This window comes from Drosophila santomea, chromosome 3R (assembly GCF_016746245.2).
Source record: "Drosophila santomea strain STO CAGO 1482 chromosome 3R, Prin_Dsan_1.1, whole genome shotgun sequence".
Classification (NCBI taxonomy): Eukaryota; Metazoa; Arthropoda; class Insecta; order Diptera; family Drosophilidae; genus Drosophila; species Drosophila santomea.
In genome coordinates this window covers 4,436,599-4,464,274 of record NC_053019.2, presented here as the reverse complement: position 1 = coordinate 4,464,274, position 27,676 = coordinate 4,436,599, and the positions used below count along the sequence as shown (strand labels likewise).

The following is a 27,676-nucleotide window of genomic DNA, read 5'->3' as shown; positions in this document are numbered from 1 at the left end:
TCTTTAATGTGCTCTGAATACTGATGGAAAATGGTGGGTCAAATATGTACATACATATAAATATTCTTGAAAATATCTATATATATTAAGCTTGTTAGCCAAAAATATTATGAGTTGAAACGACTTAAAAAAAAGTCGTAAGGCTTTCATTGACTTCCAGAAGCTAATCTTCTGGTTGCCATTTTCAAACCCTATTTAGAGTTTATTTATAATAATCAACTAAGAAATCGCTAATTGCATGCTTACAAAACTGTACTGATTAGTAACACTCATGCCATTCCACAAGAGATGGGATTTGGAAAAAGTAAATGGGATTTTAATTAAAAGATCAACTGAATCCAACTAAAATCGCTGTTATGTAAGTAAACTAACATGTTATACAATATTTTATTCGCGATTTAATGAATCCCAGAAAGGGGAAATGTAATTGTAAACACTTGCCAATTAAGCAGAGTGAAAACAAATAAATTTGAATAATTATTACAAATAATTGCTTTTTATTTATGACTGGTTTCTTTTATGCAAATTAAATGTGCTGTGGGTTTTTTGTGCCGGCCGCTGGCTGTCGGAGCTGTCCGCTTTTTACCAGCTTTTTTCCTGACAGCGGAAACCGAACTGGACAAATGGAGATTGTAAATGGTTTTCCCCGCTTCGTTTCTCCTTAGTTTTTTATTAGTTATCTTTTTTCTTATCGGCACTGGGATGATATCTCCTAGTTTGTACTTACAGTTAGCCCTACCGTAGTACCTAAACAGAGTTGAAACACTCGTTTTTATTAGTGTGTGGTAAGCATTTTCAATTGGTTTTATAGAGCCCAAAACTGGCTGGCTGCAACAAGGAGGCTTAAAATGATGAAGGTAAATGAAAGAACTGAACCGAACCGAACCGAACCGAACTGAATCGAATCGAACGGAACAGAACTGAACTGAATGAGCGGTGGTGTGGGCGGCATTTGTGTGTCTTCAATGTCGGTGGTAAAATGCTGTAGTGATGGTGGTGGTGAGCGTCTGTTTTTGTCGTGCGGTGGTTCCGACCTAAGCCTTAAGTCTAGCCTAAGTTACAACTTAAACTTAGTTCATAGAATAGTGGTTTTGATTTGCTTTTACTTGGCTCGCTGGCAGTGACGTCGGCTGGTGGTGGAGACAAAGCATTAAGCTGGTTTTGCTTTCAAGTTCAAAAATCATGAGAAAATAGGAGGTAAAATAATATTAAGTATTCGTTTATACATTTTAGGTACAGGGAGTATTTATAGATATTTGTATGATACAAGTACATTGGTATTGTTAACATATTCAGCTTGCTTAAGTAGTACAGCTTGCAGGTACAAAGAAAATTTACAGATTCCACTGACACAGACTCGACGAATCGTCGCAACTCGACTAATGTATTTTACACCCAGTTACGCCCACACAGACACACCGAAGGACACGTATGTATTATTAATGCAATTATTTAATAGGCCCAAATTACTGGATTAACTTTTGTAGACACACACACGCACGCACAATTAGAGCAAAGTGAGAGTAAGCGCTTGGGACCTAATCATATGTCTGTGGTAGTTGGAGTGGTCGTAGTAGTAGTAGTGTGCTTGTTGCTGTGCTTGATCCAGGACTCACCATTTTGTAGTCGTCGATTTTCGATATGGAGCGCAGGAACATGTTCACCGACACATTGGTGGCTTTAATATAATTTAAAATCAATCATCAAATCAAAATTGGTTCTGCACCTTTCTCATTTTTCCGTCATCCTTACGCCGAATGGTCCTTAATCTACGCTCACTTACACACTAACTTAAATAGGATGTGCTTTCTTAATTTCTAATTTTTTGATGAATTTCATGTGTGAGCGAAATGTATGTATGTTGTTACACTAAAAACATAAACGAGAATTTAAAATATACGAGAACGCAAATTTAAATTCGAATCAATGCGTAGAGAAAATGTCTGCATGGATCTCATTGAAGAATGAAATTGGGTTGGTTTAGTTTATTTCTGTTCAATATTGATGTTTGTGTCATCTAAAATCTAAAAATGTATTTAGTTATTTTGCCAATATGTGAATGTTTTTCTCCCTTTATTTGTGTAATACTCTTACTGAAAATACTTTTTGAAAAATGCATGCCACACATTTTCAATTAGTTTTCCTTCTGTCGGCTAGAACGGATTGATTAAATTTTGCTTCCAAATCTAACAGCGTCTGATAATTTTCATGTCAGCGTTGTGTTTGTTGAAGGGCGTAAAATAAAAGGACCATATTTAAATGGCGAATCGATTGAATATTGGGTGAAAATTGTTTTTCTTCTTCGGGATATGGGCTGGGAAACCATAGTTGGGGACACACATACAAAGCACACGATTAAAATTAACAGTTCACAATCGAATTTGTTGTTTCACTAAGTACACAGAGTAGCATAAATTAAAGAATATTGTTCATTTCACAGATAATTTTTGTTAATAAGCAAATGTCATAATAAAATTAAATTTGTATATAATTATTAGACCGAGGCTAAATAGATGGTTCACATCTGCAACACTCATCATAGTTATAAATAATTCGTAATGAGTTTGATTAGTTAATTAATAATTATTAATATAAATTCATAAATTTATACAGATAGAAAGAGAGACAGAGATAGAGAAGTAAGGAAAATTTAACTAAGTTTGATTATTTTATGTTTCGAAACAAAGGTATAGAGGCGAGGCTGCGAGAGAATAATAGACAGAGACTGAGTGGGAAAGAGATCCAAAAAGACATTTTTTCACAATGTTTTGTATTTCGTTTGGTTGTCTACAAAACAGCAAACCGAATGGTTTATCTTACAATTTGTTAATATGAGATAAAAGAAAAATGCAGTGAGTTAATTCAAGTTACCAATGCAAACTTTCAAACGAAGAAATCTAATTTAATGCAATTCTCAACCGAATATCCAACCAATTGAGCAATTTCGTTTTCTAAAAACCCAAACCAAAGAGGCAAATCTTACGTAAATCATACAACTCAAATACGAAATCATATCACATCGATAGTCAAACATAGTGTTATGTATTATAGGTACCAATATCAGATAAAGATTTGTACGTTAGCATATATAATATAATGTTTATACATATATAGTTTAGTATCATTTCGAGTGTCTTGGTTACTTTCCGACGCCTAGCAGCAGAAAATCGAGTGAAGGATCAGAACACACAGCCCTATCGAACACAGAGAACGGGGTCAACAGTTCAGTTCAGGGATTTTAAGAACCTAGTGAACCCGGGGTTACGACTTGAGCATCCACTTGCGGTCAGGGGAAGGGGTCTGACTTTCTATCGGGTTTTAATGTGGATTTGATTGGCTGCGGATGCGCCGACTTACCATGGTTACATCATCGATTTTCGATATACTCCTAACGAATATGTTGACGCGCACCACAGCTGGACCATCTGCAGGCGATACATGATAGATAGACATATTCACCGATTTGCACAATACTTTCAATGTAATATACTACAAATTTTAACAGCTGCCGCAGAGTCCAACCCCTAAAAACAAACTTAAAATGACCAGCGGAGCGGAGGAGATGGAGATGGAGGTGGAGGTGGAGACGGAGATGCTGCCCTCCATCTACCAAATTTTCAGGAAAGGCGGTCCTTATGCCTTTATGTGGCTCTCTCTCTCTGCAATAAAGTTTTATTTTATAGCCTTCCTCCCGGTTGTTGTTTTCCTTTTTGCTTACTTGCTAGGATACAAAAGTTGCTAAGCAAGTTCGCTTCCAGTTTTGCTTACAAAGCTAAGCTAAGTCAAAGAATATATTCTTCTCGATTTTTGTTTCGTTTTGTTTGCGTTTTTTATATACCTAAGTTAAGCTAGAATTTATGTACGTTACTAAAGTTGCGTTGTTTGTCTATGAGTTGTTTTTGTGACCTTCGAGGGTGGCTTATAGGGGGTGGTAGGGGTGTTGGGTGTGTGGTACGTAAGAATGTGTGGTATGAACAAATTACAACTGAATCTGTGTGATTTTATTCCAAATGCCGAAGGGCAAAGAGGGCTGTGCTAATTGATATGCCTTAATAGTTAATATTTATCGAACTCGCAAATATACGGAGTATATATTTAAAAGCTTATTTATTGGTCCTTTTTAATGGCCATTCCCAGTCGGTGATTCAGACTATTTGTATGTGAATGAAATTGTGTCGGGCTATTTTTAAATATTTATGCTGCCTTTACATTTTTAATGATGTCATTGCTGCGCTAAAAGTCAACATGACAACAATAAAATGAACTGCAAATGAAATCAAAACATTTTGATAATTGAAATGAAATAACCTTTGAAAAAAACTGTATACTTGCAAAGGGTGCTTATAGTTGGTTGATGAAGTATTTTCTTTCGAATGCCAAATGCTTAAACTTGAAATGGAAAAATTATTGTCGAAGCTTTGACTCGTTAACAATCGGAATAAATAGATCGAGGATGTTTATTACCTTTTTATCATAAATCACTAAAATTGTGTATTTGAATTTATAATTGTACTAAAAAGTTGGTAAACATTAATACATTAAATAAAGAGTTTTTAAATTTGGGAAATCCGCAGAATTGAGTTGAAGCCTGGACCTTGCCAACAATAGTAATCCTGGAAAGTGAAACAGGCGCATTGCAAAGGCGCGCAGAAAAGTAGGCAATGTTTTTTGCTCGCGTTTTTTCCGAGTATTATTTGCTGTATATCTTAAATGAAACTCAACGAACGCTGTTGATTGAAACGAACCGAAACGGAAACAGAAATGTACAAACAGGAAGAACAGGTACTGGTACAAACTGCCGAAATGTGGCAAAAATCAAACGCAAATACTTAGCATTGGATGTATGTATATACGCAATATATATAAGGTAGCATGTATCGAGAGAATTAGAGAACGAGTCAACGTAAAACGCAAAGTACAAGTGTGTTGTGTGGGTGTTGCAAGTGAGTTGTGTTTCGGCTATGTGTAAGTTTAAGTGTGTGTGTAAGTTGCAAGAGCTACCAAGTCAACTTTAGTATGTTCTAATTCTGGATGAGGAGGCAGAGTGAGATAGCAAGAAACAGACTAAGAGAGTCAGGACAAAAGGGATGGTGGGGGCAATCTATCGATTTCGAGTGACGATATCGGATTTACTGGCTCCGTTTCAGTGCGACTTACCATTTTAATATCACTAATCGTCATAATACTGCGAACGAATAGATTGATTCTGACTATGGCGGGACCATCTGGCATAAAGTTTGGTTTAAACGTGAGTTTTCGACGTAAATGTAAAACGGTTAACTTATTGAGCTGATCTAACTAGGCTATGTATTGCTTGATCTGATTGGCACTCTAGGCTACGTTAGAGATGATTAGACATTGTATTTCGTTAAACTTAAACAGTGGCTTACATTAGCTAGAATTTCGTAATTTTGTTTAAATAGCTTCCTAACGATAGCTTTAACCAATATTGTATCAATAACAAAAAGGCAAAATAAAAATGAATTATAAAAGCAAACGAATGTTGTTAGAATTCGGAAACAACCATTAAAAGTTATATGAACCACACGGTAAGGTTCAGTTAAGTTTTATTTGGGTTAATCGGAAGTTATGCTCACCTGTTCCATTTATTCCAGATGGTCGTATTCGGGCGTCGTATTTGCCTGCACCTAAAATTTGATCTAAGACTTTTTTCTCCTTTTCTCGGAAATTTATTTTGGCATTATTTGCTCTGAAATCAGGATACGGATAGGTACGCATGTATAATTTAAAATGTTTGCTTTAATTAATTGGGCAATTTAAAAGTTGAAATATTTAAATGGTATTGAAGTTTTGGAAAAACATTAGCTGAGCAATTTGTAAGTAATATTTGGTTTGAAAAATCGCATAAAAGAAAAGTATTGCATACAATTTACAGCACGTTATTGTTGATATTTAAAGATAAGTATGTACAAATCATCGAAAGTGTGGGCTAGAGTTTGCTTTATCGTTATAGTTGCTATTATACACTGTCGCACTTATCAAAAGCCCAGGCAAAGTCACATAGCTGCTGACTCTGACCTCGACTTGAGCGTAAATAATTCCAAAATTTATGCTCCGACAAAAAATTGCACGAAAATTAATTACATTTTAATAATGTGTCCTGCTTGTGGAGTGTATTCGTGAGTGTGTGTAAGGATATGGAAATTCAAGTAGATCGAGGCGACTAAATGCTGAGCGTGTTTTCGTAAATAAGCGACAACTGAAATGCAAACTATAGTTTTAAAGCCACACTGCTAACTCATCGTGAAGCACCATATCCGATATGAGCATATACACAGAGGTATTCTAGATATAGTGTTTTATATTGTTATCAGTCTGCGTTCCCCTAGTTTTTCTATCAATTTATCGTTAGGCAATATCTCTCCCATTGTATAGATTATTTAATTATAAATGATGTTACTTATATTTCCTTCAATAACTAATTAACTAATTAATATATATTTTAATTTATAATTTTTTGAAGACAACTAATTGTTTTGCACCTAAGATATATCCTGGTAAGAAACCATTCTCAGTGTATATTCACATGGATTTCGATGAATATATCGGCATTGCTGCTTCACAACGAGGCGTGGCCTGTCCAAATTAATGACAATTGTATGTAAATGGCATTTTGAGCGCCACTTCCGGCCAAGAGCAGTGTGAAACACGCGGAACAAGAGCCGCGCGACAGCAAATATATTAAGTAAAAAGTAAGTGTGTTAAATAAATGGTAAGTGGAGCGGGAGACAAGTTATGAAGCGGTTTACATTTTGCAGCTACTGTGGTGCGAGTGGCGAGTACTTGTGTGGATTGGATTGGTGGAAAGTACGATGGGTACTTACAGTGAAGCACTGCACAGGCTGGCAAAGTATAAGATCGCCCAGAAATAGTGTCCGCTGCCCATGTTGGGAATGGGGGTGTGGTGTGTCGTGCGTCCTGCTTCCTGGAAAGGGGGCGTGGGGCGTGGCAGCCTCCTGTGGTGTGCGATGCGACCTGAAATGCATTGGTAATTAACAATTAGCGCCGAGGTACTGACTGAATTATTTGATAATCATATCGATGTCGCTGCCGCAAAATCAAAGTGTACACTAAATCATTTTGTGTCGAGCGAAAATTTCCGTGATTTAAGCCCCTCCACGGCCTTAAGCATGTGTGAGCGTGGTGTTTAATTCAATTGGCTATCGAATTAGGCAAATTAACATGCCATTTGGCTATCTGTCCCGGTGCATCAAACGCATGTGCATCTCAATCTATGGCGCACACACAACTCTCCGGTTTCGGCCTTTGTCGGTGTGTTAATGCGTTTTGCGAATGCGAAATGCAGCCATAAATGCAATTAAATTAGCAATATCCTTCTGGCCAACACTGAAGGTGGGAAATTGAAAATTTAAAAGGTCTTGACACCGTAATGCGGCTTTAATCTGTTGCCCAGGGAATCCATTATGTTGCCTGGCATTCATGAAAAATGCAAATTGCAATCGCAGCTCAACACATTCAACGAGCTACAAAAGACTTTTGTCCAGCTCAATCTGAAGTACGAATGCTCTGTAAATAAGTATTAATGGATGGTACATTAGGTAGGAAAACTTCCAATGATGTCATTTATATGAAAATCGCTGAGATGGGATGAAGTGATTTTCTTCAGTAGAGATTTTCACTTTGTTAGGGAATTCAAATGAAGTTACCCAAGTCTCGGGTTCCAACGTTCCAAAGCTAACGAGTATTTATTAAGTGAAGCATTTAACACTTTTATCTCTGGCCTGCAGGGTGCTTGCCACTCAATACTCTGAAAAGTCCACTTTCTGTTTCTCGCTCCCATTTTGCAACAATCATTATGGTCGGGGCATTTAAAACAATGCCAACAATGACCGGCAATATCCCTGATATATCTGCTGACCAGCTCTTGGGAAGGCTGGAGATGCAAAATACAAAATGCCGAGTTCAGAATGTCGGATGCCGAATGCGAAATGCGAAATGCAAAATGCGTTTGCGTATGCGTATGCGTATGCGTATGTGAATATTGGAATCGAATTAATCCTTTATAAGCATTTTTCTCCACTCCGAATGGCCGACGTGCTGTGCATGGGCGATAAGTGCGTTGTGGTGACCGGGATGCCACGCCCACGCAACAAGGAAAGTCTATATATATTTGTATATATGAACATATGTATGTACATATACATGTGTGGAACATTGGCCATGACCGAGTCGGGTCTTTCACAGTTGCTGCCATGTGGGATGCCCGGGCAAATAATCAATTGGTCGAAATGGGAATGGGCTCTCGAATGGTAATGGCTGAAATGGCAACAGGCTGGCCGCTCCAAATTTGCATTCGTGCTGTGTTAATTTGCCGCTGCTGTGCCTGCAATTTTGTGCCATAAATACAACATGCACCATGCACCATGCACCCGAGCAGTTGTATCTGCATCGAGCAAAGCAGCGGCAACATTGGCGCTGAGTTGAGGACATGGACCCGGGCGGTCCTCGCTGGCATCCTCCCCTTCTTCCGCCTTCAACACCCTCCTTCTACACCCTTATTTTTGTTTTTTGGCCCGCTGTCAAAGAAAGTTAACAATGCGACTGCGACTGCCAAATGTCCCACATTTGCAGCTTGCCAAGCAGTTGGCGCCAATCCTCCTTCCCTCGGAAAATAAAAAAAAGAGTGGTGGAGAGGGGAGGGTGGGAGAGGAAAAAGGACTACCGACTGTGTGTGTGGTGTAAATGGGTTTACTTTTATTTCATTTGTTTGTGCGTGAGTGTGAGTGCGAGTGTGAGTGTGTATGTTTGGTTGTGACGAGTCGACACACTTTTGAGCTTGGCAATGTTTTTACTGTTCGCCACCGACTATAAAAACAACAACACTTGTGCGCTTGTCTACCTCAGCGAAAGCTTTGAGTTTGAGCCGTTTTGGCCGCTTCGTCTGTTGTTGCCAAGCTGCGAGTTGAATGAACGTGCAAAAATGAGGAAAATATCCCCGATTGAAATGGATGTAGATACTGAGTTGGTACTGTAATCCAGCTCTTGAATTTATTTCCAACTAATCTGAAAATCAACAATCCTATATAATTAGTAATTGGCTAAGAAAACTGAAAGTTTAGGTGTCTTTATGAACTATATTCAGGTTTAAAATATGAAAAATGATACATATTTAACCAGATTGCCTTTTTTGGTTTATCATCTTTAATCATCTATACAAGCAGACGTATTTAAATTCACATCTATTTGTTTCATTCGATTTCAATGATTTAAATGCCACTCAAGTAGAATTCAATGCAATAACTATTAAAATTTCGTTTTTCTTTTAAAGCTAGTGAATATATTTGAAAATTATATGGAAATAATTGATTTATACCCTGTTTAAAAAGTCAGACACAGAAGCCTGATTGTTTTTGAATATTTGTTTTCGGGGAATCGGTTGAACTCTCTAGGTAAATTCATTAATTCCAGGCTTTGGGTGGAATTTAGAAGCGATTTATTAGGCTCAGAATCTGCTCTTGACTTATGGCTTTGTCTCCATCCCCGCAGCATTATTTCTCGCAGTGTTTTGGCCAAAAGAGCGTGCTGTGCTTGTGCAATCTCAACCCACACACACACTCGCAGGCCGTACAATCACAGCCCGCACACAGCCATATATATTTTTTGCGTTTTATGCCGCTCAGCGGCGCTTGTAGCTCGTTATGCTGATTGGATTTTGTGCCGCCCGCACCAGAAAGTAGTCCACACACACATACGCACTCACACACATGCACATGGAGCAGGCCCCCTGGATACACGGATACACGGATACAGGGATACACACGCACACTATCAAGGCACTTGCGATAGCTGCTGAATAAAGTCAAGTGGCGTATTTGTGAGATGATATGTGCGCCTGTGTGGGTGCGTGCCATAAAGCTGGATTCATTTTGTTGTTGTTTTATTTGCTGCCCTTACGCTTTGCTCCTCGTTTTATGTATGCAAAAAATTTTACACTCTCGTTTTCGCCATATGATTTTGTTCCTCTCTTCCTGTCACTCGTTCGCTTTATTTTTCTGCTAAATTGTAAGTAAGTGGGCTTAGTAGCATTTTGCCATTTAGGGCCCTGTTGGTTGTGTATGTGCATGTGGGTGCGGGTACTGGTGCGTATAAGTAATATTCTGCAGCCAGGATTTGCATAAAGCTCACCTCAGACGGGCGCCTTAACTTTAACATTCAGGAGACAGTTTCATAAACACCCGAATAGCCGTGGATGAGGCACAAGCCGTTTTAGCAACAGCTGATGACACGTTTGGTGCGCCCCAAAGCGCTGGATGAACAATGCGGGGGAGAGATCGAAAGGTCAAAGTGCGTATGCAACGTGAGTGGTTCGAACGGATTGCAAAAAGCCTACTGAACACGAGGACCCTACTACGTAGCTCTAACGAGGAACACCACTTCAGAGCCCGTTTCGAGCTGATAGTAATCCCACTAACGATGTACTTCGAAAGTAATCCAAATTTTGAAATGGGTTTGTTGAATTGGGATAAATTGGGATAAATTGGGATAAAGTGTGCATATAAAGCAAGAGAGAACGCTATAGTCGAGTTCCCCGACTATCTGATACCCGTTACTCAGCTAGTGGATGTGCGAAGAAGAAATTTTAACACTGACAGTTTTTGGCGGTTTGTGGGCGTTAGAGTGGGCGTGGCAAAAAGTTTTTTGGCAAATCGATGGAAATTACAGATCGATAGACTTTACAGAGCACTACGTTTGGGATATATATGCGGAGAAAATAGTCTTGAACTTTCCGCACTCATCTCGCAAATGCCAAGCCAGAATTTCATATCACTCAGCTGACAGGTCCAAAAGGTCACAGCTTGCTTCCAGCCACCTACTATTCCAGCCCACTTCCCCTCCGCCGCCTGCTCACTCATAATTAATTGAAATGTCAATACATTGTTTGTGCGACCCAGCAAAAATATTAATGAAAGCCGGGCGGAATTCCTTGGATGAGGGTTTGGATTTAGGGGGTTGGGAGCCGAAATGTGTGTGCCTTATTATTAGCTTTCCAAGAAAGGCGGAATCATCTATCAAACAAGAGTACATATACATATATGTACATGCCTGCTCTATTTATAGGATATTCGGGCGAAATCTGAACTTTAACTGGAAATTAACTCGCATGAAAATTGGGCAATAATTTGCTGGATTTATCGCCACAAACAAATTGCCCGTTACAGGGCCCTCGTTCACCTAGTCAAATGGGTCAATAAACTAGGCAGCACCCCGAAGGCGATAAAACTGGGGTCCTGGGAGGTGGGTTGCAGTGGAGTCGCGAGATAAGCGCGATTAGAAGTTAGTATATCCCCTCTAATTTGGTCCCCTTTTAAAAATGCACACGCACGCACACACACACCCCTCACCAAAAGGTCGATCTATTCACACACAGTATACACATAAATCACGTATTCCAGCGCTTTGCGGCCATTTAATGGCTGTCAAGATAAGCTTTGGGGCTCTCTATTTGGGCTTCATGTCGGCCCCACATAGCCGTGTATGTGTGGGCTTCACTGTTTCACTGTGCAACCAAAGTAAATAATTGCCTAAACATTGTGCAAACTGGAGGGCAGCCTGCGGGCAATCCGATGTCTGTCAAAGTGCATTTTAATGTCAGTAAATGTGCAGCTCGCACGTTAGTTGAAATAAAATGCCATATAATCACTATGGCCAAAGCAATTAAATTTCGTGCAATGCTTTCATTTCACGGCGCACATCGACGTCGAATGAAAAAAGTAATGCAGATGAACTTTAACTTTTTGCGAACTTATTTTGTCGAGTGTTCAAATAATACCAATCAGTAGGTAACGAAATCAGCGAAATTTTTAAATATTCGAGCTCGCTGCTCGCTTGCCGGGCCCCTAATCATTTATTGGCCATTGATCATCTTTGGCAAAAACTTTTCCACACCAGAGAGAGTGCCTTTCACTTTAGTTGATGGGTAATCGGAGTTATCCATAATAACTTTTCCCGGCGCAAGCACACTCACTTGCTGGAATGTTTTATTTCGCATTTCAATTAAGTTGGCCGAGAGTTTTGGCCAAGATTGAAGGTTCCGTTGGGCGCCAAAACTTTTTGCCCGAATGTCCCACGTCTTGCAAATAGTTGGCATTGCGCATACGCCCCCATGGCCGCGCTGATACCCCAATAGGTGGCGGATGGAAGTGCTTGGCCAAATGACCAAATCGTTAACCGAAAGCAGACCCACTTACTGGGGCGGGGATTTTATGTCCTGCTGACTCACAGAGTGACTTGCAGAGGATCCACCACCACCACCACCAGCACCGCCACCATCGCATTTCGGTTTCATTGTCAATTGACACTTTTTGTTGCCGTTGCCTTCCCCTTTGGTGTCGCCGGCGATTTGAGCTGCAGATGCAACAGCAGCTGCAGCTGCAGCTTCAGCGACTTGATTGCATTTTCACAGACTGAAGAGAAGATTGGATGGGGTGGCAATGGGCAATGGGCAATGGGAAATGGGTGGTGGGCAGTGGGCAGTGGGTGGTGATTCCCCATCGGGCCAAGAGCTGGCTGTTTGTTTTATGGCCCAGTGGCAACTGCTTATTGCTTTCGGTTTGCTTCAATGATGGCAACGTGTGCGCCCCGTGTGGGCCCTCTTTCGCTTTATTCTCCAGCGGAACGTCAACAACTCTTTGTTGTTTACGGGCGAAGTTTTTGAGCGCCTCGCTTGCAGCAAGTTAACGCTGCAAATTGAAATTGTTGCAACTTGTTTCGATTTATGTGTATTTGCACCGGTCAAAGTTGTCTGCGGAAATATTCACGGCACCGCAGATCCACTTCCGCTAATTAATTGCCATAGGAAATTAATATCAACTTAAATGTATTTAGTGTTGATTAATGCATAATTGATGCGAAACCCTGGCGGCGACTTTCGACCAGGTGCAAAAACTTCGCCTCACCTTTTCGCCGTTTCTCGGTTGGCGGAAGGGGGAAAAGCTGACATTTTTAGCTTCATTAATCATTAAAGCGGGTCGACAGGCGCGAGTGGCAGAGCTGGGGAAGGTCGTTATTAATTACAGAAATGGCATAAAGCTCAAATGGGCAAACATTCAAGTCAATTACGAGAGCAAGGTAAATAAAGTGCGGCAAGAAAAATACAAAATAAAGAGAAATTGAAGAGGGAAAAAAGAAAATCTGGAGAATATTGATAAACTTTTCACTTCTACAGCGAAACTGCAAGAATGCCAATAAATTGGTTGGAACTCGATTCATATTAATTATAAAATCCGCAGCGAAGCTCATTTAAATAAAGTTACACGCAAACAGAATAGTAGAAACTAGTTATTATAATCCGTAGAGAAAGTACTGGAATTTGCAGGCCACACACGTTTGCAAATACCAATTAAAATGCATGAGCCACAAATATTTAAAATCATTTCTCGCCACTTGAATGCAGGATGTGACCAAATCATCAGGACCACATCATCTCTCTCTCTCTCTCTGACTCTGACTCTCTCTCCTGTCCCTCTCCATTTTGGCACTTTTAAAGGCGATACAGTACAGCATCAACAACATGGCACCAACTGTGGCCAAAGTTTGTCCAGCTTCCTCATCCCTCGGAGTTTCCTGCCTTTGTCCGCTTGGCCATAACCAGAAAATGACAAAAGCCATGTCAACAGCATGTTTAAGGGTTCGGGGTTCGGGGTTCGGGGTTCGAGTTCCAGTTAAGACAATGCCCTGCGTGTGTATCCGTGAGCCCAAGTAAGTGTGTGCGTGGCTGGGGATTCTCTTGTGTTGTTGTCGGTGTTGGTGTTGGTATTGGTGTCCCCTTATCCGTGTTGCTAGTGGCCAAAGTCTTAGGAGCGAAACAAACTTCAACTCCTGGCCCTTGCCCAATTTGGTTACTTTCCCAGTTCGGCAAACAATGGACACGATAATTTATTCATATTCGGCCACACTATCCCCTGCCCCACCTCAGTGTACCACATCCGTGTGTGGGGATGAATTTTTAAATAACCATAAATTTCTAAATTTACACAAGAGACACTGAAGACACATTGCACTTGCGATAAGCCACATACCAAACAAAAGGGACACGGATCCAAAAGGGGAAAAAAATGAAACTTTTCCATGCAAACAATGCAAATTTTAATGAATATTTTCGGGTCGAAACTCTTGGTCCCCTCAGAGTGTTGATAATTGCCACATAAATTCTGAAGGCAAAGGATGTGCGAAAACTACAAGATATTTTATTATAAACACAGTGTCAGCACTGGCCAAACAATTTGCTAAATATTTATGCATTTGCATAATGCATGCAATCAAATTTTCTCACACGACACGACCACATGGAAAAGTGGGCGATGATATGTGGGCGCCGGCTAACTATAATATATTCAACGTATGATTTGCCAGGAATGCACTTATATAAATACCACGGGACAATGAAATTCTAAATAGCCTAGATGGCTAAATATAGATTTGCCTTGGGACTTTAGGGGATTTCCCCGACACGATTTTATTCTGTCTTTGCTAAGGCGTTCTTTGGGTTAATTTGATATTTAAATGTGCTTAGCATTTTGCATACCATTTTAATGAATTATCAAAACTAATTATCGTCGTAGCCTGGCGATTTAGTTGGAAAACAAACATTAAGCCCACTTAAAGCCCCTATTTCCCATAACTGACTCAAAAACTCGAAAAAGGCCAATGGGTTTACTGCACATACGACGTGGCAATACATACGCCAATCTAAAAATCGCTTGTACTGTGTAATCTGTAATAAGCTTTTGAGGTTTATTATAAATATCATTGAATTCGAGAGTGTTTACCCATGGGTCTCATCAATTGCATAACGCACACAGTCACACACGAGTGCAAACACACACACAATCGGAGGTCTGGCTGCCTTTGGTTTTGGCATTAGTGCCAAGAAATTTTGCGGAGGGGCAAGGCCAACTAATTGCGGCGACATAACTTGTTGCGCCCCTCGGAGCCACGCCCTCTTCCTCCTAGCCGTGCACCCCGCCCCCAAAAGCGGCGTTCGCCACATGCCTGTGTGTGTGTAGAGTGTGATTTTGTGGGGTGTGTGTAATAAACGCCGCAGATAGACGGACGTACTATATGGTCGCATGGCGGCTGTCGTCTGTCTAAGAACTATTGCCAACAACAACAGCAACTGCGAATTGCATAGGATGTGTGTGTGTGTGCGGGCGGGAGGGGCGTGGCACGAGGCCACATCGCTTGTCGCTTGCTTACAATAAACAAAGTCAAATGTCTCAGCCTGACAAGCATTTTTGTTTGATATTCAGGCTGATGAAATACATTTATAGGTATCGATTTGCAAGTATAAAGCGGGTAGCTTTCAGGAAAAACTATTAAAAATATATTGCAAAATTAATTTCCTTATTTTCTGTTTGCAAAAGAGATGAGGAAAATCAGAGAGAGAAACATGCAAAAATATACAAAATGAATTAAAAGAAACACATTATATCTCTATCTTTTGAGCGGAAGACTAACTAAATATTTGCTAAGTATCTCAACTTTTAGTCCAAGCGTACAATTTCTCAGAAGGAAACCAAGGATACATGAAATTCCGGGGGGTAAAACATATAGAAATCTGTAAGCTTATAGCAACTAAAAGTGTACAGAGTAAAACTTTTGGGAAATGTGGGAAGTTGTGGCAACTAAAGCAGAGCTTTTTATTGGTTATCTTTTTTAAAAAAATCCAGGCTTAAATGAATTGAAACATTTTGGGTACGAGGAGGTATTCATTACACTAACTAATAACTGAAACGTAATAGTTCCCACAGCATATTTGATATGTCTCCTGCTGTACACAGATCTTCGCATTCGTATTTTTAAAATTGATGGTAACTATTTTTGTACTTTGACACTTTCCGCTGAAGGCCTTCATAAATGCGAAGTATCGGCATAAACAGTTTGGCAGGTGGCCGCATCTTTACAAAGTTATTCGAAACCTCTTGATGGGCAATAACCGGCAGCTTGGCACCCACCGCAAAATGGGATCCGGAAGAGGCGCTGGAAAAGCTGGAGAGTCGGAAAAAGGGGTCTTGGACCAACTGCAATGTCTGGGCCTAGGGCTTAATAAAATTATGTGACGATTATTGCCGGCGGAGAGTGTAACCAGAAAACAGTAACCAGTAACCAGTAGTCACCAACCTGTAGTCGGGGTCCACGAGCCATATGCCAGAAATTGTAATGGCTCCATGGCGCTGCTGCTTGGCTGCCACTTGAAAAACGCATTAAGGCTGCAGTTTTGTGTGGCATTTGTATATTATATATATTATACGATATATGTGGGTGTGAGTGTATGTGTGTGTGTATGTGCCATAATACGCTCTTGTACGGCTGCCCTATATGCATGCCAGAGTGGTTTGCTGATTGCATGTTAAAAGGCCTTCGCCTGCGACTCCGCTGCAGCTGCTGCTCCTGAAGCTCTTTTTGCCATGAAATTTAATTAAAAACTTGTGTGCCATGAAATTACATTTCAACGTGAGTTTCCTCTCCGAAACTGCGCCGGGCTGCTCAAAGGTAGGAAAGGAAGCACTTGCACACGCCGAGAGTTGATTTTTATGTAAAAATGTTCAAAAGCCTTTCCATTGCGCCCCAAAAGGGAAGTGACTTTCGTTCGAGATGAAGTCGTTTGTGGCCGCCGCACCCGCCGAGATCTACTGCCTCCTCCATAGATTCCGCAGGGAAGGCCTTGGGTTCAGAGTTCGGGGGCGGTGGCGGGGCGGGGCGATTCGAAAGAGAAATCCCTGGGCAATTATTAAATTGATTTATCAGCCATCAAGCGGGTAAATTAAACGGGAAATACATTTTTATCGATCCGCAGTCGCAGCCCTGAATTATTGAGTATTCCGGATCCCGTATTCCACTTGTTAATTTTCGCAAAAATATTCACAGCAGAAATCCATTTATTCGTTGACATTTTATTTGCAGGCCGACAGATTTCCGGCTCTGAATCGCAGTGCGAGAGAGAAAGAGTGAGCAAATGGGGACTATCTAAATACTATCCCAACTATTTTCCTGGCCATCTTAACCTCCTGTGTTTTGGGTAGCTTAGAGAAGCTCAATTAATAACTTATTTACTAGGAACTCCGCATTTGAAATGCAAATCTGGCTTGGAGGATTTTGTAATCAAATTGCAACACCTTTGTTCACCTGCTGCCGTTGGCTGTTGCTAGCGGTATTTGTTATGCAAAAATCGCTGAGCTCGCCGCTTTGGCGCTTTGCATGTTTCAATTAAGCATTACACATACGCCCCGTGCAACCGAAGGGAGTGGAAAGAAAGTGTAATAGAAGGAGCAGCTGTCTGGGGAATTCTCTTGAAAATCCGCTTAAAACTTATTCAATTAAAGTTCGCGCCCTCTGGGCAACGAAACAGACGACAAATTCATGTCGTAAAATGGCAAGGCAAATGGCGATCAGCAAACGAGCAAAGAGCAACGCCAAATGCCATAACAACGAGACCAAGCCACATAAAAATATGCACATAAAGTGTGTATAATATCGCGGCCCAGGTCCGTGGGTTGCAGCTGTAAAAAGTGAGGACTAAAAAGTAGTAAAACCAACTGAGGCACCACACAAATGTGGCAAATAAATCAGCAGTCACTTGCAAGTGAGGGCGCTTGTAAACCATTTGCTCGGGTTTATTTGCGTGACTTCATGAGGCGGAGCGGAAAACGTACGGAAAGGGATTGCTGTCTAGTGCCGAAATTCTTGGGAAAACTTTCTAGTTTCAGGAAGTGCAGCCAGCCGGATAAGTCTTCTGTTAGACCCTCATTCTTCCTGGAACTCTTATTATAGTTATAAACTGGGGCCCTGGTAATTTTATTTCGTTTAAAAATAATCGAACATGTATTCTAAGAACTAAATTTTTGTGTTTACAAAATTCCATTAAAAGTAATTACTAAGGATAGATCCACGACCTACATAGAGTTCAACCTTTAGTGCCCGAAATAAGTTATTTACTCATTTGAAATATATGTGATAGAACTTATAGTCTCCCACATTTTTTTTATTATTTACACATTTTCATTGGCTCGTTTTATGACTACATTTTCACTGTTGTTGACTGACAATAATCTGCAAATCAGCATTAAAATGAGTTCTGACCACCAAGCACTTTACAGCCCAAAAAAGTTTCACGAAAACAAATAGATAGACTGACAGAGTGGCAAAAATTAAAAGTTGAAGCGATTGGAAGAGCGAATTCCACTCACACTAAGCTAACAGGCAAATATTTTGTACGTTTTAGTGTCATTTTGTTTTTAAAAAAGGCGTGGCTCTATCCCATTTTATTTTTTACTTATTTGCCTTGGGCAGCAGACGCCGCAACAAAGCAAATTTTTAGACGCCATGCAAGCATGTGTTTGTGTGCGTGTGTGAGTGTGTGTGTGTGCGGGTCGGGGGGACTCTGTGTATTTGTATGCGTGCTGGGACACTATGCCGGAAACGTGACTTATTTGAAATTTATGTACTTTCTAGCCAAGCGCCAGCAAAAAGCAAGGATATACCCTATAGCCAGGGCAGAAAGCAGAAAGGGAAAAAAACAAACAGAGCGCCCGAAAAAAGGCAAACATCGCGATTTATAGAGCAAATTCCACCCTTATCTGTGCTCTAGTGCAGCCCCAATCCCCATTGTTTTTTCGGGCATTTTTAATTATTTTTTTAATCGTTAGTTAGAAACACATACGTACGTATGGAGGGTTTGCAGGCGGCCAGCATGGCGTATGTGCAATATGCAAATGCAAATGCATTCGCCAAAGAACAACAATTCACAAATTGAAATCAACGAGCATACAACTTGATAGGTTTTTGTTTGTTCCCTTTTAGCCCGCCTCCATACCCCTCCTCCTTCTATATCCCTAGGTCCTGTGTGTTCTAGGTCCTGTGTGCTCTCCTTTCTGGCTCTTTCGTTTTCCTTTCGTTTTTCAGCTCGTGTCACACACGCCATTCACTTGTTGTTGGCTTTGTTGCTGCTGTTCGACATGCATCGATTACATAAATGGGTGGGGTGGTGTGGTGTGGTGTGGTGCGGTGTGGTGGGGGTGCAGGTCCTGGGTGGCAAAGGATGTGGGTCCTTGCAGGCAGGAGGAGCAGAGGTCGGGCGAACGGCGACATAAGTCACGAAGCTTTGCTAATGATGAGGGCCTCGATGCTTTTTCAATTAACCAAATGTGTGACGTACGGAAAGCAGATAGTAGGCTGCTTTCCGTTTGTGACAGTGACAACCATTTGGCCGGGCATAAATCAAAGTGAAAGCAAGAAGCGAAGCAAGTTTTAGGATATGAAGGTAATTCGAGAAATGAATGAGACCTTCTTATAATAAATGGGTGCTTGCAATAAACTCATTCAAGCCACTTGCATAATTATTAGTATTATAGTTCCAGAGCCGCACACACTTATGCTTTGGAAACACCCAATGCCATCTATAAACATATACACTCGTAAACATCTAGCCCTAATTTGAATTTATGTGGGACCGGGGCCAGTTGTGATTACCTGGCAAGCTCTTTTGTGTCATTCGTCGACGGCTCCTCCGCAAAATGGCAATAAAAGCAATTCGCAAAAAATCCGCATGTGTAGATGTAGTGTGTGTGCTCACCCGCAGATATACACACCCACACCCACACCCGCAGCCACATCCACAGCCACATTCGTACGGAGGGCTACTTATAAACTCACCTTAATTAAACGTGATTAAGTAGATTTCCTCGTTTTTCTGCTCGACGAACTGTTTAGTTGTCGATGCTCTCTGTGTGTGTGTGTGTGTTTTTGTGTCTGAATGTGCTTGAAGGTGTGGGTGTTGGTGACCTGTGCTTATTAGTAGCCATTTATTGTTGTTCCTGCAAGTAGGAAAGGGTATAATAACTTGGGCGTTGAGGTTGCGGAGCAGTAGGCGAAAATATTAGGACCTGAATCTTATTTATTAGGAAGAGATTTAGTCAAGTGACAACCGACACTGTGCTTTTTGCGGAAATTAGTAATTTATAGACTGTCCAATTTTCAGCTTTAACCCGCTACTGCCTTGTTAATTGGTCAATATTTAAAAAGTCATATTTTGTTATTTAATGGTTAAGATATTTACTTAATGATTAAGTATCAAAATCGAAAGCAGGGCTAAAAACACTTGAATGTATTTTCGTAGTAGGAGTATAATCACAGGTTGTCTACATTTGGACATTTTGAAAATAATTACTTGCGTAATTTTCGTGCATTCTGAGCACTTTCTGAGGTAAGTAAATATTGCAATTACATTTTTAAACGTAACCCTCCTATCCAACATGAAGAAGAGGTCGAATAACTCTTAATTACATAATTCAATTTGCATTGTCCAAGAATATGCTTTGAAATTCAACACTCGTGTTTTGCAGACATTTTAGTGACAATAAATGAAATAATAATCCTGTGCGTTTGCATCCCACCTCTCTCTGCTTTAAAGTGAGGGATTACACTGTGGGCGAATGATTTAAGAAGTTCAAACGTGGATTTAAATATTTCCCTTCCCTCAATTTATGCGCCACAAAAGGTTTAATTAAAGCAAAATCTTTTAGCATGCTTAATTTGCCCCAAGAACACACCCGGAAAATGCCCAGGAGGGTATTCAAGTTTTCGGCTCAGCCCAAATTAGCATTCAATTTCCATGGTTTTCCATGCTTTTTGCCTCCCATTGTTAGATGCTTGGCTTCGGTTGGGATGGGTTGGGTTGGGTTGGGTTGGTTTGGGTTCCCTTCGCTCACGTTGTTGTAATTTAGTTTCATTTGTGCACGAAAATGAATTTGTATTATTGTTTGCATTAATTTGCCTTATTAATTACGTTTATGCTTCTGACTATTATGTTTTTTCTGTTGCTCCTCTTTCCCGCTGGATTTTCCCACCACCCCCAATCTTTTCCCAGGGGGTAATTCGAGCATTGCCTGTGCGGGCAATCAAATAAATAATGAGACGGCGACTGTGGCTGCCGCTGTCTGAGCTCTCAGTTCTCTGCTCGCAATTCGCAATTCTCCGACCGGAGTGGGGATGCGGATTGTGGAGTCCGGAGTCGGAGTCTAGAGTCCGGAGTCCGGGGAGCTCAGTCCGGAGTTCTCGGTTTGCTGGCCACTGCCGGCGTCGCTGTCGTCAACTTTGTTTAATATGCGCAAAACGTCGCAGAACTTTTGCAGCTACTTGTCGTCAACATCGTTCAGTTCTTCCCAGCCTCCAATCTCGCCAGCTTCCCAGTTTTCCCCCGTGGTTGTTGTGATTGTCTATGGCAACTTGCTTTTATTATTTGTTGCCGCTCGTCTGTATTTCTATAATTGCCTTTTTGCCTTTGTCTAGCCCAACGTCAAGTGTCTGTGTGTCAGTGTCTATTTGTGTGTATCAGAGTATCTGAGAATCAGAGTATCTCAACATCTTCAGTTGTCCTGTTTATGAAATTCGCAACTTCGGCTCGCCTTCGCTTGTTGAACGGTGAATCAGGCTGGCGGACAGCTATCAATTTGCTTGCCGAAGTGGGACAGTGGGGAAATGCAATTCACAATTTTCAATTTTTCTTCTTCGTCTCCCTGCTGCCTGCTGCCAGGTGCACTGGAATTTGGCCCCTCCCCCCGAGTTGAATTCAATTGATTGGCGATAGTTGTGGCTTTCAGTTCGGCAGAGCGACGTACATGGGACGTATGCGCTACGAATAGCTTCGCGCTGCCTTGCATTGCTCATACGACCCGTGCGCACCGGCAGGGAAATAGAAAATTCCCAGAACTTTGCTGACTTGGCTGACTTGTGAACTTTTGCACACACACACTGTTACACTCGCACACTTTAATGACAGGAAAGAAACAACTTAAATGTCAACCCGATGAAGCCGAGCCACTCCGCCATAAAACTCGCATTTCACGGCACAAAAGAACCAACCTCAAGCAGCGCACTAGGCCACGCTGATTTGTACACAGCCGGGCATAGAAAAAGCACCAGCACAACCAACACAACGGCGAGGAACAACGAGCAGCCAGCACAACAACAGGGAAACTTAGAAAAAAACAAAGACGGGAGTGAGAAACAACAAGGAATCTGCTTCCGTGTTGATTGTTTTTTCCCGGCTTTTCTTGAGCGAGGAGAACTGCAAAAGACGGCAGGACGACGCCCATAAAAAGCGACTATGTCTGCGGGAATCGCTTTAAAAACAAGTGAAAGGACACAAGCAGCAGCAAGAGCTGGGGTAGCTGTGCTGGGAAAACCTGTCCATCAGCAGAACTATTGCAACAATAAGCAAGAGCAATTTGACAATTGAAGTGCTTCTTCACGAGAGGAGCCCCCAAAAGAAAGGAGACCAAAGTAGCCTCATTGCTTGCCAGGGAGCACTTGAGCACAGTTTCCGGTCATTTACACGTACACACACACTCACACACACACACACTCGCACACTCAATCTGTGTGGGTATGTGACACAGTTTCCTACATTTTTATTGGCATCCTTTAGCCAAAGTCTGTCTGCGAGTAAGAGATTATCAAAGTCATTGCATTACCAGTTAGTAATTGGCGAGGCATCGGAATCCCAAATGAATTTTTACCAATTCGGAGCAAGGTCAGACTGGCAGGGAAATTGAATTTTCCGCAGCTCTGTTTACACATTGTGCCAATTTAAAGCAATTACTTGAGCTGCTTTTCGTTTTCCCGCGGGCCAAAAGTAACGTGGCCCAGAAAAGCGGGCTATGAAAAATCACCGAAGACAATTGCAACCAACTTTCATAACTTTGTGTGTATGTTTTTTTCTACTACTCTTACAGCGTGTGCGTTTGTTGGGAAAGGGGAAAAGGAAGAGGTCGGTTCACAAGGGGGAAGGTCCTGTTTGGATAGATGGATGGAAGGCAATTTCTGTGCACAGACTCCACGTGAAAAGCATCGCCAATCTGGCTCTCTCCGTTCTCTCTCAGTTCTCTCGCCGCTTCTCTCTGTCTGCACACCCATCTCTCTTCGGGAAAATCTCTGCGCAGATGCTGCTGCTGCAGGATCAGGGTGTGGTGAGTTATGCTGCTATGCTGCCGCTGTTTGGAAAAACGCAAATTTTCCTGGCCCTACCTTCTGCTGGCGTCGCTGCTGCTGCGCTGCGCTGCTCCCGCGGTGCCTCTGCTCTGCCGACTTGGCTTACAAATTTTCCTGCTTGGCTGCGCGCTTTTCCACTGCTGCTGCTTCTGCTTCTAGTGCTGCTGCCGCTGCTGCTGCTGCTGGTTTTTTCTTCTGCTGATATGTGACACGCACTCACACTGGCACATGTACAAAACACTCACACACACACGCGCGCGCTCTCGCTCTCTCTCACACACACACACACGGGGACACGGACACACAGGCGCTTGTTGTTGCTGCTGCTGCTGCTGCTGCTGTTTGTCTTGCTCTATTTGCTATTTGCCAGTAGTTGTCGCATTTACTTTACACATTTTCTATTTATCATTTATCTAGTTGCCGCTGACATCGCTGTTGTGTTGGGGGCTACCTCGATTTTCGACTGCCTATCTTTTCACTCGCTCGCCCGCTGCTTGCTGTCCTGCTCTCTCAAGCGCTCTGTGTGTGTCAGTTGGTTTTTTATCTTTGGCTAAATAAACTAGTGCACATTTCCGCCTCTGTCAACCGAACACGTCAACTGTCTGCACCTGACTGACGGACCTCGCAGTTCCCAAGTTTCCATGTTCCGAGTTCTCTGTTCAGAGCTCTCGATTCTCCGTTCTCGATTTCTCAATTCTCAAAAGGCGTCGCTGCGCGAGAGAAAGCGGAGCAGTGGCTCTCAAAATCTGAGAATCCCATGTGGATGCTGTTCGGGCGAGACCATCTCTTCTGCTCTTACATCTCCAACGGCCTTTGTTTTGATTTATTTTTGTGGTAGGTTCTTGTCGAGATTCCGAAAGAGCGAAAGCAGAACGCTAAGAGCGGACACAGCCTCAATCGCGGGCTCCCGACTAAAAAATAATACTTGTAGCTTAACCTTTTCCAACCCAGCAAGGCACCCGAGCCTAAACCCCCCGACCCCTCAAACCCTTCAACCCCCTGAAACCCCTCGGCAATCAGCATTCAAAATCCAACTCGCAAAAGTATTCGAAGCGCAAAAATTTGCGCTGCCGGGGCAAACAAAATACCAGCCCCAAAAATAAATATCATAAAATATGAAAAATAAATAAATGAGCTGCCCGGTGGGGCGGGTTAGGGTGAGTCGGAATAAATATAAATATTTGGCGAGCTACAGTTACGCCCCGGCTTAACAAAAGGGCTGCTGCCCAATCGGTTTTATACAGATGGCGGGCAACGTTTGGCGGGCACCATTGTTGATTTTTTTAAGCGGTCTCTGCTGCTCTTTATGCAAACTGTCGCCGCTCCGCTTTCACCTCCCCGACCCCACACACTGCCGCCCACTGCCCACCCAACCTCCCACCGCCCACTTCTTCCGCTCGTCCTTGCGTTGTTGCTGCTGTTTGCGGGTCGGGCGTCTCATGAATATGTAAATTGTTATTATTGCATATTGTTAGGCGCCAGCAGCAGCAGCAGCAGCAGCAGCCGCGAAACAGGATAACAGCTCCGGCAAGGACTTTTTGCTAAGCGCTGCTCAGGTAACGCAGCAGGCGAAGAAAGTGGTAAGTGCGGCGAACTTCCGCCGGAAATAGTAATTCCCATAGATTTGACAAATGTCGCTCAGCGAATTAAATAATGAATACCAAATACTTGTTCTTGGACACGCCTGCTTCTGCTTTTGAATTATAATTATACAAAATTAATTTTGCTAAAATTGTAAGATGAACGTTTTAAAGCACAATCCATCAAAGAAATTTCGCTTTTTGAATAACAATGCATATTAGTCTGCCATACATGTTTTACTCTAGAAACATAACAACAGAAGTTAAATGTTACTTAAGAACAATATTAATTATTGTTCATACAAATAAAAACGACAATGACAAAATAGTATTTCCATAGCATACTTTAATTCCCAAAATGTATATTGAATTATTACGTAAAATATTGATACACTTTAGCATTAATAACAAATATAATTATATACAATTGAATTAACGCACTTATAATGGAGGGTTACGTTCGGCAGTCGAAAATTGGCACAGAAATCCAGTAAGATTTAAATGGCTAGGTAGAACAGAATTTCTAGGCTCATCTAGGTGCCTGCGAATCTGCTCGAAGCGAATTAAATTCCAGGCGGATCGGGCGTCTTTAAGCCAAAGCAAATCATTGTCATTGGCGACGGCAACACCTAGGCAACAAAGTAATGGCTGTCAAACGAAGACACTCATAGTGAAAGGACACAGACACGCATATACTTGAGGAGCCTTGACAACCTGAACAAGCCAAAGAACAAGACATTTGCCGCGGCGACTTTGATTGGCAGCCTTCTTGGTAAAAGTAGGGGGTTTCCCCAGCCAGAAGCCAGAAGGTGGGGGCGATATCATCCTCACTGAGGCGGCCTCTGTGAGTGTGTGAGTCTGAGAGTGCGTGCGAGTGTGAGTGTGAGTGTGCGTGTATGTCGTCACCGCCATCATCATCGTCATCCTCATCGTCATCTATAATAACATCAAACGGCGCACTGTCCGGACACCAGAGGCCCACCGGATTCCAGCTTGCCAGCTCTCAAATCTCGCAGTTCTGCGTACCGCTCCGCCCGCACCCCCCACTTTCCACCCCCCACTTGCCACGCCCCACGTCCTTCGGCACCTTAGGACAATTCCGGCCACCAGCCTCCCCGCTTGTTATCACGCGCAATAAAAAGCTTGGCAGCATTTCGCTTCTCGCCCGCCCGTCTTCGATACTCTGCGAAAAGGGTATGGAGCGTTGGTCGAGATTCTCCAGGGGAAACACGGTACATGGTACACGGTGCGGACTTGCAGATTCCCGCCTTACGACTGCTCTGGGCTGTGGGAGTTTCTTGAAGGGCAACAATCGGCGCTTACTACTCGGATTTAAAGTGGTACAGAGTGCGTTCCAAGTGAAAGCTTTCCTTAGAGAAAATACTTTATTCTCATTTTTATCCCAGGGATCAACAATAACCGTTGATTATTTGATGATTTGAATCTCAGGTTGAATAAAGGTATGAAGAGCATATAACTACAAATTTAGAGCACTCAGGTCCTTTTCGCTGCAAGTTAAATTCTACAAAGGATTTTTAGTCATTTGCCCTGATTTTTTCCTGCGGAATCGGTTATCATCCTTTTTAAAATACCCCCAGAGCATCAAAGCTTCGTCATCCCCCATCGATGTTTTACTTTTTCTACAGATGCTTACTTGATTTTTCCTTCCCTGCGATTTTCAAACATTTACTTTCGCTTTTCGCAAAGGAAAACATAGACAAACACACACGAAAGGCACGTATTCAAATTGTGGGTGGCAATTGGAGCAGTCCCCAAACCACCCCACTCAATCGCGTTTCCCCCCGCTGGTCATAGGGAGAAGCAACAACAGCAGCATCGTGGAAAATACGCCCCGTGTTCGCAGGCGAAAATTGTTGTTGGTGGGCGTGGCAGGCTGTGACGTCGACTGCGGCAGCGGCAGCGGCAGCGGCGATGCCTGAATGCGCGTTTAGTTTCAAGTGTTATTTTTGTACTAGAGGCAGCGGCAGCAGCAGCCGAAGAGATTTAGTGGTGGTGGGGAAGCTCTAAGGATGGCGGGTGGTGGGTGGCGGGTGGTCGAGGGGGAGGCAGGTCGAAGGACTCGTTCTGCGTCTTCGTCGTTGCCGGGCTGCCTTCTTCTTCTTCGCCTTCTTCGTCTTCGTCTCGTCCTCGTCGCCTATTTCGGCTGAAGTGCGTAATTGATGTGAAAAGTGGCAACAAACTGTTTTTTATTTGCGCTTGCTTTCAATTTGCTTAAATTGCTGGGCGCTGTCTTTCCACTTGCCACACTCGCACACAAGCCCACGAACGCACACCCATTGACACACCCACATACACATTTTTAAACGCTGATTGAAGTTTTATTGAATTTTAAATTGCACTGGCCTCGGTTTGAGTTCGCTTTCCTTCTGCTGCTTATTTTCACTTTCCACTTTGTACTTGTGCTTATTTGCAGGCAACTCCTGATGTACACGTCGGGAAAATCTGGAGTTTCGCCTAAGAAATCGCTATGGCTATAAATATATATGCCCAGCTACAGAGAAATTCCTATCCTCTTTTTACAGCTATTGACTATATCTGCTGTAACAATGGCACCTTATAACTCTAATGGTTTTTTTTTCATTTTCCGGATATATTATTTTGTGTATGCTAGTTTCTTTGATTTTCCAATTTGCAAAGGTCCACAAGACAACTTGTAATGATCCCAGAATTACGTGTATCCCCGAAGCGAAAGATGTAAATTAATTTTTAAATAAAGAAAATATTTTATAATAAAGAGTTCTACGAGTATATCTTATAGCATTTTAGTGTCCGCCAAAAGTTTAATATTTGATTGTTAGATTTTGTCTAACTATATAACATTTTCCTACGCATAATTTAATTTGGATTTAGTTAAAGGACCCACTTTTCCCCCAGTGCAATTACACTTTTTCCTCTCGCTTACCGTCTTCATCTCGTTCTTGCCGCTTGAGTGTTTTATTGTTGACACAAATAATGTCACTCAAAATGTCAAAAAGAGGCCGCTGGAATTTCGTACCATTCTTATTTGTGTTTTTGTTATTTTTTCCCAGCCGGTTGCTGGTCCCGAA

General features: G+C 42.0%; 1 protein-coding gene across 16 annotated transcripts in view; it reads right to left on the bottom strand.

Moving 5' to 3' along the window:
• LOC120454582 (glutamate-gated chloride channel) overlaps positions 1–23,633 on the bottom strand; it is a 35,559-nt gene extending 11,926 nt beyond the window's left edge. For 7 of the 16 annotated variants that reach the window (XM_039639995.1, XM_039639992.1, XM_039639998.1 and 4 more), the window contains exons 1-4: positions 23,065–23,633; positions 6,846–6,996; positions 5,598–5,710; positions 5,158–5,225 (exon numbers count right to left, since the gene is read on the bottom strand). In XM_039639995.1, the coding sequence (XP_039495929.1) occupies positions 5,158–5,225; positions 5,598–5,710; positions 6,846–6,907 (243 nt within the window). In that variant the 5' untranslated portion in view covers positions 6,908–6,996; positions 23,065–23,633. Of the gene's footprint in view, positions 1–1,616; positions 1,679–3,357; positions 3,426–5,157; positions 5,226–5,597; positions 5,717–6,845; positions 6,997–23,064 lie in introns of those variants that run through there. The other 9 variants (XM_039639994.1, XM_039640001.1, XM_039640000.1 and 6 more) reach the window with 4 other exon arrangements.
• Between the last annotated feature and the right edge of the window lie 4,043 nt (positions 23,634–27,676).